This window comes from Entelurus aequoreus, linkage group LG10 (genome assembly GCF_033978785.1).
Source record: "Entelurus aequoreus isolate RoL-2023_Sb linkage group LG10, RoL_Eaeq_v1.1, whole genome shotgun sequence".
In the NCBI taxonomy this organism is placed as follows: Eukaryota; Metazoa; Chordata; class Actinopteri; order Syngnathiformes; family Syngnathidae; genus Entelurus; species Entelurus aequoreus.
This window is the reverse complement of record NC_084740.1, coordinates 4,805,230-4,817,433: the sequence shown is the minus strand read 5'-3', so window position 1 is coordinate 4,817,433 and position 12,204 is coordinate 4,805,230. Positions and strand designations below refer to the sequence as shown.

General features: G+C 35.8%; 1 protein-coding gene across 4 annotated transcripts in view; it reads left to right on the top strand.

Annotated features, from left to right (window-relative positions):
• The window catches only part of cbl (Cbl proto-oncogene, E3 ubiquitin protein ligase), a 129,901-nt gene that overhangs the window by 80,802 nt on the left and 36,895 nt on the right, over positions 1-12,204 (top strand). For all 4 annotated transcript variants that reach the window (XM_062059880.1, XM_062059879.1, XM_062059877.1 and 1 more), the window contains exons 5-6: positions 3,191-3,312; positions 5,183-5,320. In XM_062059880.1, the coding sequence (XP_061915864.1) occupies positions 3,191-3,312; positions 5,183-5,320 (260 nt within the window). The remainder of the gene's footprint in view (positions 1-3,190; positions 3,313-5,182; positions 5,321-12,204) is intronic.

The window sequence follows — 12,204 nt, the reverse complement described above, 5'->3', positions numbered from 1 at the left end:
TCATACCAGTCCTTGTTGTGTACCATATCTGTGTGTTCTGCAACAAGTTGTGCTCGCACCAGGAATGTCCTAACTTTCTCCACCAACGACCCGAAACTGAAAACTCAAAGGAGAAATCCAGGCCATTTTGATAATTGCAGAAGAAGAATAGAATAGAATGGACTTTTTTGTCATTATATTTGCATATAACGAGATTAAGGACTCCCAATTTAAGGTGCGGTAGTGGAAACAAATATGGAATAAAATTAAATCACATAAGTTATAAAGATAAAAAATAAGAATTGAAATAAACCGACTACTAGGGCTGGGCGTTATGGCCTTTTTTAAATATCTCGATATGTTTAGGCCATGTCACGATACACCATATATATGTGGATATGTTTAGTCCATGTCACGATACACCATATATATGTGGATATGTTTAGTCCATGTCACGATACACCATATATATGTGGATATGTTTAGTCCATGTCACGATACACCATATATATGTGGATATGTTTAGTCCATGTCACGATACACCATATATATGTGGATATGTTTAGTCCATGTCACGATACACCATATATATGTGGATATGTTTAGTCCATGTCACGATACACCATATATATGTGGATATGTTTAGTCCATGTCACGATACACCATATATATGTGGATATGTTTAGTCCATGTCACGATACACCATATATATGTGGATATGTTTAGTCCATGTCACGATACACCATATATATGTGGATATGTTTAGTCCATGTCACGATACACCATATATATGTGGATATGTTTAGGCCATGTCACGATACACCATATATATGTGGATATGTTTAGTCCATGTCACGATACACCATATATATGTGGATATGTTTAGTCCATGTCATGATACACCATATATATGTGGATATGTTTAGTCCATGTCACGATACACCATATATATGTGGATATGTTTAGTCCATGTCACGATACACCATATATATGTGGATATGTTTAGTCCATGTCACGATACACCATATATATGTGGATATGTTTAGTCCATGTCACCATACACCATATATATGTGGATATGTTTAGTCCATGTCACCATACACCATATATATGTGGATATGTTTAGTCCATGTCACGATACACCATATATATGTGGATATGTTTAGTCCATGTCACGATACACCATATATATGTGGATATGTTTAGTCCATGTCACGATACACCATATATATGTGGATATGTTTAGTCCATGTCACGATACACCATATATATGTGGATATGTTTAGTCCATGTCACGATACACCATATATATGTGGATATTCTGCCTTAGCCTTGAATGAACACTTGATGCATATAATCACAGCAGTATGATGATTCTATGTGTCTACATTCAAACATTCTTCTTCATACTGCATTAATATATGCTACTTTTAAACTTTCATGCAGAGAGGGAAATCCCAACTAAAAGTGTATTTATTAAACAGTTATTAAGCAGTGGCACAAACATTCATGTCATTTCCAAAACAGAAAGAGCAAGATTGTCAGACATTTTAAAACAAGCTATTAGTGCACTTTTGTGCATGATGTCACTAAGATGACATATCAAAACAACACTAAATTAAAGTGCACTTTTTGTACAGAACGCCACTACAATAGTTTAAAAACAAATAAAGTGCACTTTTGTGCATGATGTCACACAAGATATTTCAATAAGTGTCAAATAAAAATGAGCTGCATAATAGGAAATCAAATAGTGTATGTCCTTCACTATGTGGTAGGTTCCTGCGGACGTTATCTCCTTCTGTTGTTGACTATTTTTTTTCATACGGTGTTGATGTGGAAATGGTTGCCTCTGCATTTTGTGGGTGTGGCACCGAACGGAGATGTTGACATGCGGAGTTTCAAGCACTCTACATTCTCTAGCGGGTGACTTTTCAAATGATGCTACACATTAGCAGTAATGCTACCTTTTTGTAGCAACGCTTTTGCCCCACACTTGACATATTACATGTCTGTTCGACATCTTCCCGCTTGAAGCCAAACCACCGCCAGACGATGGACCCCGTGCTGTTTTTCTTGGGAATTAATTCTTCCTTCATTTGTTACCAGATTCGCACCTTCTTTCTCTCGTATTACCACTCACACCACAGCTAACGATACCCATGCCGTTACCTCTCTGCTCCGCGAGGGCGTATACGTATGTGACGTATGTACGGAGGTGCGCTTGTTTTATGTCTCTGTGAGAAGGAGAGACAAGAAAGAGTGAGGAGAGCCTGTAGTGTAATGCCCGCAGCTAAAAGCAACTGCGTGAGAACGTATACTCCAATATCACCATATAGTCATTTTCTATATCGCACAGAGACAAACCCGCGATATATCGAGTATGACGATATATCGCTCTGCCCTACCGACTACTATCCAATAACGTAATGTTTTTTAACAGGTTTTATCCAATAATACGTTTTATGTATTTTAAAAAACAACCTGCATGTAAGGTTTGTCTTATGGAAGACAGTGTTATTGTTTATTTGCGTCATCTTATTAGTTACATTACACCTTTTGCTCTTTTTCAACCTTTTGCTTTGCTGTTCTTTGTTGTTTTTTTTAACATGTGCAGTGGGCCTGAGAAAAAACAAGCCGCAGCCCGCTAATAGATTCTTCGGACGTTGCTTACCTCTAAACGTCTAAAAACTCCGAAGGGGAACTGACCCCTTTGCACTCTGACCGCGACGTGCACTTATGTGATGGTGGTAGGCTGCAGCGAATTCTTCACACGTCTCTTTACGCACGTATTTAGTCCGCATGATGTTTGCTTTCTTTGTGCTGTTTATTATGAGTTGAGTTGACCCTGAGAAAAGGGAACTTGACTTTTAAGAAGATGTTGCACTACATCACCACAATAAGAGAGATGAGTCCTTTCTCCAAACTGTCCAAAAAAGTTGTACTTGATGCTTTCTTTGTGCAAAGAATTTAAATATTAAATTTGTATACACATACATCATGAGACTTGCAGAAGAGACTCTCTTCTGTTACTTAATCTGATAGAATTGTGGTGCATTTTGCTTCTTGCAATTTCAACTCAGAGCTTCCGAGTGTTTTTTTTTTTACCCTGGTCATTGTGATTACAACTTAGAGTACTTTTCATTATTGCAATGTTGACTTATTTGTCACTCTCTGTCTCCTGTGTGTGTGTGTGTGTGTGTGTGTGTAGCCCTGGTCGTCACTGTTGCGGAACTGGAACAGCTTGGCAGTTACTCATCCAGGCTACATGGCCTTCCTCACTTACGACGAAGTCAAAGCGCGGCTGCAGAAGTTTATTCACAAACCCGGCAGGTGAGAAGTGGTTTAGTTATGACCTCCTGTGGAATATTAGGGATATATGCAGTATTCTTTAGTTTTTGTCTTTTTAAATGTATTTCCAATACCAGAATTACAGTTTCACATGTGAATAATGCTGTATAATAGACTGTATTTATATTATTTACATGTGAATAATTCTGTATAATAGACTGTATTTATATTATTCACATGTGAATAATGCTGTATAATAGACTGTATTTATATTATTTACATGTGAATAATTCTGTATAATAGACTGTATTTATATTATTTACATGTGAATAATTCTGTATAATAGACTGTATTTATAGTATTCACGTCAATATTGCTGTATAATAGACTGTATTTATATTATTCACATGTGAATAATGCTGTATAATAGACTATTTATATTATTCACATGTGAATAATGCTGTATAATAGACTATTTATATTATTCATATGTGAATAATGCTGTATAATAGACTGTATTTATAGTATTCAAATGTGACTAATGCTGTATAATAGACTGTATTTATATTATTCACATGTGAATAATGCTGTATAATAGACTGTATTTATAGTATTTACATGTGAATAATGCTGTATAATAGACTGTATTTATATTATTCACATGTGACTAATGCTGTATAATAGACTGTATTTATATTATTTACATGTGAATAATGCTGTATAATAGACTGTATTTATATTATTCACATGTGAATAATGCTGTATAATAGACTATTTATATTATTCATATGTGAATAATGCTGTATAATAGACTGTATTTATATTATTCACATGTGAATAATTCTGTATAATAGACTGTATTTATAGTATTCACATGTGAATAATGCTGTATAATAGACTGTATTTATATTATTTACATGTGAATAATGCTGTATAATAGACTGTATTTATAGTATTCAAATGTGACTAATGCTGTATAATAGACTGTATTTATATTATTCACATGTGAATAATGCTGTATAATAGACTGTATTTATATTATTCACATGTGAATAATTCTGTATAATAGACTGTATTTATAGTATTCACATGTGAATAATGCTGTATAATAGACTGTATTTATATTATTCACATGTGAGTAATGCTGTATAATAGACTGTATTTATATTATTCACATGTGAATAATGCTGTATAATAGACTGTATTTATATTATTCACATGTGAATAATGCTGTATAATAGACTGTATTTATAGTATTTACATGTGAATAATGCTGTATAATAGACTGTATTTATATTATTCACATGTAAAAAATACCCAAGTGTTGACAATATGTTGACACTAAATCGTTTGTTCACTTCCTTTTGTCACCATTTTTCAAATAGGCAGAGAAAAGATTAAAGAATGCGTGAGAGCAGAAATGTAAGCAGTCTTTGAAATGAAATATAATTATTGCAGGTATTTTGTGTGTGGCCAAATTAAATTACTCAACACACTATTTTATGCAAACTAGTGATTTGCATAGATGCAATGACAAGCAAGGCATTGGTTGTAGATTGGTTAAGCCCACTTGTGTGTGAGTCTTTGTGTGTGTGAATGAAGGCTCCAGTGCAGTGTAGCACTGGTACCTAGCATCAATGGTCCCCATTGTGTGCTCTACAAAACCATGTCACTGCTTTGACTTGGTTGATTAGTGTCGAGTGACACAACCGATTCTAGCGCAAATTCTAGCAAGTACTGTAAAACTCCTCACAGCACGTCAGTTCATATTTGTAAAGACGTCATCAGACCCTCCGAGAGCATCATTGCAGCGTCTGTTTGCGCCCTAAATATCTTCCTCATTAAAACAGTGCGATCTTCTCCCGCTGTTTTAGTATGTCGTGTTTTATTTTCCTCATCCGTGTCTCCTCAGTTACATCTTTAGACTGAGCTGCACCCGTCTGGGCCAGTGGGCCATCGGCTACGTGACGGCAGATGGAAACATTCTCCAGACCATTCCTCACAATAAACCTCTCTTCCAGGCCCTCATAGATGGCTTCAGGGAAGGATTGTGAGTACAGAAACATTCCACCTGACACACTTTTACGACAACACGTGTAACAAAACAGCCAGTTTGCAGAATGTGTGAAAACATACAAAGCCTATTTCCACCATATTTTGTATATTGGTGTCACATCTGCCATATGAATGAATGAAATAAGTTTATTTCGGTCATATAATCAACCATTTTGTGTGACCAGTTTAACAGTACAGATTATACATATTTAACAATCATACACATTTACACACAAAAAGAAAAGAAAAGAAAAAGAATGACCGAAAAAGGAATAGGCTGAAGCCAAAAGCTATAACTTCACTGAAAATTAGATTACCTGAAACATCAACGTTGAAAAAATCAATGTGATGAAAGTAATTGTTACTATATTTTATCATTTTCAATGATTTCACCTTTCAAGGTTTTCGTAAAGCTTAACAAAGAACTCCATGTCTTCAACTCATCACTGAGCTTGTTCCACCATTTAATTCCTAAAACTGAAATACATTTGTATTTTATATTCCTTCTTACTTTACCTACACTACCGTTCAAAAGTTTGGGGTCACCCAAACAATTTAGTGGAATAGCCTTCATTTCTAAGAACAAGAATAGACTGTCGAGTTTCAAATGAAAGTTCTCTTTTTCTGGCCATTTTGAGCATTTAATTGACCCCACAAATGTGATGCTCCAGAAACTCAATCTGCTCAAAGGTCAGTTTTGTAGCTTCTGTAACGAGCTAAACTGTTTTCAGATGTGTGAACATGATTGCACAAGGGTTTTCTAATCATCAATTAGCCTTCTGAGCCAATGAGCAAACACATTGTACCATTAGAACACTGGAGTGATAGTTGCTGGAAATGGGCCTCTATGCACCTATGTAGATATTGCACCAAAAAGCAGACATTTGCAGCTAGAATAGTCATTTACCACATTAGCAATGTATAGAGCAGGGGTCACCAACCTTTTTGAAAGCAAGAGCTACTTCTTGGGTAGTGATTAATGCAAAGGGCTACCAGTTTGATACACACTTCAATAAATTGCCAGAAATAGCCAATTTGCTCAATTTACCTTTAACTCTATGTTATTATTAATAATTAATGATACATACACTTAATTGAACGGTTTAAAAGAGGAGAAAACACAAAAAAATGACAATTACATTTTGAAACATAGTTTATCTTCAATTTCGACTCTTTAAAATTCAAAATTCAACCGAAAAAAAGAAGAGAAAAACTAGCTAATTCGAATCTTTTTGAAAAAATTAAAAAAAGAATTTATAGAACATCATTAGTCATTTTTCCTGATTAAGATTAATTTTAGAATTTTGATGACATGTTTTAAATAGGTTAAAATCCAATCTGCACTTTGTTAGAATATATAACAAATTGGACCAAGCTATATTTCTAAAAAAGACAAATCATTATTTCTTCTAGATTTTCCAGAACAAAAATTTTAAAAGAAACTCAAAAGACTTTGAAATAAGATTTAAATTTGATTCTACTAATTTTGTAGATTTGCCAGAATAATTTTTTTGAATTTTAATCATAATAAGTTTGAAGAAATATTTCACAAATATTCTTCGTCGAAAAAACAGAAGCTAAAATGAAGAATTAAATTAAAATTTATTTATTATTCTTTACAATAAAAAAATTGTATTTACTTGAACATTGATTTAAATTGTAAGGAAAGAAGAGGAAGACATTTAAAAGGTAAAAAGGTATATGTGTTTAAAAATCCTAAAACCATTTTTAAGGTTGTATTTTTTCTCTAAAATTGTCTTTCTGAAAGTTATAAGAAGCAAAGTAAAAAAAATTAATGAATTTATTTAAACAAGTGAAGACCAAGTCTTTAAAATATTTTCTTGGATTTTCAAATTCTATTTGAGTTTTGTCTCTCTTAGAATTAAAAATGTCGAGCAAAGCGAGACCAGCTTGCTAGTAAATAAATAAAATGTAAAAAATAGAGGCAGCTCACTGGTAAGTGCTGCTATTTGAGCTATTTTTAGAACAGGCCGGCGGGCTACTCATCTGGTCCTTACGGGCACCGCGTTGGTGACCCCTGGTATAGAGTGTATTTCTTTCAAATTAAGACTAGTTTAAAGTTATCTTCATTGAAAAGTACAGTGCTTTTCCTTCAAAAATAAGGACATTTCAATGTGACCCCCTCAAAAATCTATATCCCCCGTAAATGATAGTTTTCTCCTCTTAATGTAAATAGCCTAAGAATACAAGCTGGAAGGCTGTTGTTCTTTACTCCAAGCATCATTTCCAATTTTTTTTTTAAACACAATGTCTGAACATTTTAACACATTAAAACTTCTAAATAATGGATTGGTACTACATTTTTCGGAGTATAAGTCACTCCGGAGTATAAGTCGCACTGGCCGAAAATGCATGATAAAGAAGGAAATAAACATAAGTCGCATTTTTTGGGGAAATGTATTTGATAAAAGCCAACACCAAGAATAGACATTTGAAAGGCAATTTAAAATGTCTAAAGAATAGTGAACAACAGGCTGAATAAGTGTACGTTGTATGAGGCATAAATAAGCAACTAAGAAGGTGCCTGGTATGTTAACGTAACATATTATGGTAAGAGTCATTCAAATAACTATAACATATAGAACATGCTATACGTTTACCAAGCAATCTGTCACTCCTAATTGCTAAATCCCATGAAATCTTATACGTCTAGTCCAGACCTGGGCAAATTAAGGCCCGGGGGCCACATGCGGCCCGTTAAGCTTTTCAATCTGGCCCGCCGGACATTCCCAAATATTTTTTTTTAGATGTTTAAGATGGAAAGTGTAGCTGCCATTATGATGTGCGGTCATGTTTTATAATGACCGGAAGTCTTCAACTATACGAAATCTTTCTATGCTTGGAATCTGCACTTTTGCATGATATTTTAGTGACTAGTGTTGTCCTGATACCAATATTATTTCGATACTTTTCGGTACCTTTTGATACTTTTCTAAATAAAGGGGACCACAAAAAAATTGCATTGTTGGCTTTATTTTAACCAAAAAATCTTAGGGTAGTTTTCAGAGGCGGTATGGTACCGAATATGATTCATTAGTATCGCTGTACTATACTAATACCCGTATACCGTAGAACCCTACTAGTTACTATGGTAATGTACGTCACAGCAGCTCAGACGAGGCACCAAGCAGTGTGGGTGGGGAGTGTTTCCACAGAGTGTTTCCAGAGCCTGAAATGTGGGTGTCAGGGACAGACGTGGAAGGAGATTTTTACAAGAAAGTTCTAAAGCTTAGTGATATATCACATATATCAGATTGTAGGTGAGGTTCTTTACCCTTCACGTTCATATTTCACTGTTTGTTGCATTTTTATTGCGTTTGACTTGATTGTAAAATATGTGGATGGAGAGAGGGTGTGACGTTCATATGTTGTCAATATTCAGTGTTTTATCCTTCATAGAACAATTAAAAAAATTCCATTCCATTTTAAGGGCGGTCTGTCATAACATTTTGAGCATTCAATCAGACTTTATTGTGAGGTTTTATATTAGTGTTCCTAAAAATAGATATACCGGCCCCCAGACACATTTTTTTCTCTAAATGTGGCCCCCGAGTCAAAATAATTGCCCAGGCCTGGTCTAGTCTCTTACGGGAATGAGCTAAATAATATTATTTGATATTTTACGCTAATGTGTTAATCATTTCACACATAAGTCGCTCCTGAGTATAAGTCGCACCCCCGGCCAAACTATGAAAAAAGCTGCGACTTATAGTCCGAAAAATACGGTATGTTCATAGTAGCACGCTTTGCGTATTATTCTAATGACCCTTTTTTGACGTTTAGAGGCCTACTGAAATGAATTTTTTTTATTTAAACGGGGATAGCAGATCCATTCTATGTGTCATACTTGATCATTTCGCGATATTGCCATATTTTTGCTGAAAGGATTTAGTAGAGAACATCGACGATAAAGGTCACAACTTTTGGTCGCTGATAAAAAAAAGCCTTGCCTATACCGGAAGTAGCGTGACGTCACCGGAGGAAGGACTCCTCACATTTCCCCATTGTTTACACCAGCAGCGAGAGAGATTCGGACCGAGAAAGCGACGATTACCCCATTAATTTGAGCAAGGATGAAAGATTTGTGGATGAGGAAAGTGAGAGTGAAGGACTAGAGTGCAGTGCAGGACGTATCTTTTTTCGCTCTGACCGTAACTTAGGTACAAGGGCTCATTGGATTCCACACTTTCTCCTTTTTCTATTGTGGATCACAGATTTGTATTTTAAACCACCTGGGATACTATATCCTCTTGAAAATGAGAGTCCAGAACGCGAAATGGACATTCACAGTGACTTTTATCTCCACGACAATACATCGGCGAAGCTCTTTAGCTACTGAGCTAACGTGATAGCATCGGGCTCAAATGCAGATAGAAACAAAATAAATAAACCCCTGACTGGAAGGATAGACAGAAGATCAACAATACTATTAAACCATTGACATGTAACTACACGGTTAATAATTCCCAGCTTGGCGAAGCTTAACAATGCTGTTGCTAACAACGTCATTGAAGCTAACTTAGCAACGGGACCTCACAGAGCTATGCTAAAAACATTAGCTATCCACCTACGCCAGCCAGACCCTCATCTGCTCATCAACACCCATGCTCACCTGCATTCCAGCGATCAACGGAAGGGCGAAGGACTTCACCCGATCATCCGTGCGGTCGGCGGCTAGCGTCGGATAGCGCGTCTGCTATCCAAGTCAAAGTCCTCCTGGTTGTGTTGCTGCAGCCAGCCGCTAATACACCGATCCCACCTACAACTTTCTTCTTTGCAGTCTCCATTGTTCATTAAACAAATTGCAAAAGATTCACCAACACATATGTCCAGAATACTGTGGAATTTTGAGATGAAAACAGAGCTTTTTTGTATTGGATTCAATGGGGTACCAATACTTCCGTTTCAACGATTGACGTCACGCGCATACGTCATCATACATAGACGTTTCCAACCGGAAGTTTAGCGGGAAATTTAAAATGTCACTTTATAAGTTAACGTATTGGCATGTGTTGCAATGTGAAGATTTCATCATTGATATATAAACTATCAGACTGCGTGGTCGCTAGTAGTGGCTTTCAGTAGGCCTATAATTATTGGGTCTATGTTTGTTTTTTAGACATTCTCCCAAACTTCAACACAATATGTTAAATATGGAAAAATAAAAGAATAATATAACATATGCAGACACTTCTTATTCAGCATGTGTCTTACTTTATACAGAATAGTAATGGATTTGGATATTTTTCCCTTTATATATTCAATATGCGCTTTCCAACATAATTTATGATCAATTATTATTCCCAAGAATTTAGTTTCATATACTCTTATCAATTTCCACTAAATGTAATTTTAATTTTGCTTCACAATTTGTCCTTGCACCACTAAACACCATACATTTTGTTTTCTTATTTAATGATAACTTATTAATATCAAACCATTTTTTAGCTGAATCAACTCATTCTCTATTATCCTCAACACTTCCTTCAAGTCTTCTCCTGAACAATATACATTTGTGTCATCTGCAAACATAATACATTTAAATGTATTAGATACTGAACAAATATCATTTAAATAAAATATAAATAACCTAGGTCCCAATACCGAGCCTTGTGGAACGCCACAAGTTACTCTTCTTGGCTGTGATTTAGTCTTATTAATTTCCACATATTGAGATCTATTACCTAAATAACTACTTAACCACTGTTGTGAAACACCTCTTATGCCATAGTTGTTTAATTTTTGCAGAAGTAAGGAATGATCGATTGTGTCAAAAGCTTTACATAAGTCAATTAATACTCCAACGGTGGGTTGCTTTTTTCTATTGCTGTAGCTATGTTTTCTACAAAGTCCATCACCGCTAGGGATGTACAAACCCCGTTTCCATATGAGTTGGGAAATTGTGTTAGATGTAAATATAAACGGAATACAATGATTTGCAAATCATTTTCTACCCATATTCAGTTGAATATGCTACAAAGACAACATATTTGATGTTCAAACTGATAAACATTTTTTTTGTGCAAATAATCATTAACTTTAGAATTTAATGCCAGCAACACGTGACAAAGAAGTTGGGAAAGGTGGCAATAAATACTGATAAAGTTGAGGAATGCTCATCAAACACTTATTTGGAACATCCCACAGGTGAACAGGCTAATTGGGAACAGGTGGGTGCCATGATTGGGTATAAAAGTAGATGCCATGATTGCTCAGTCATTCACAAACAAGGATGGGGCGAGGGTCACTACTTTGTCAACAAATGCGTGAGCAAATTGTTGAACAGTTTAAGAAAAACCTTTCTCAAGCAGCTATTGCAAGGAATTTAGGGATTTCACCATCTACGCTCCGTAATATCATCAAAGGGTTCAGAGAATCTGGAGAAATCACTGCACGTAAGCAGCTAAGCCCGTGACCTTCCATCCCTCAGGCTGTACTGCATCAACAAGCCACATCAGTGTGTAAAGGATATCACCACATGGGCTCAGAAACACTTCAGAAACCCACTGTCAGTTACTACAGTTGGTCGCTACATCTGTAAGTGCAAGTTAAAACTCTCCAATGCAAGGCGAAAACCGTTTATCAACAACACCCAGACACGCCGTCGGCTTCGCTGGGCCTGAGCTCATCTAAGATGGACTGATACAAAGTGGAAAAGTGTTCTGTGGTCTGACGAGTCCACATTTCAAATTGTTTTTGGAAACTGTGGACGTCGTGTCCTCCGGACCAAAGAGGAAAAGAACCATCCGGATTGTTCTAGGCGCAAAGTGTAAAAGCCAGCATGTGTGATGGTATGGGGGTGTATTAGTGCCCAAGACATGGGTAACTTACACATCTGTGAAGGCGCCATTAGTGCTG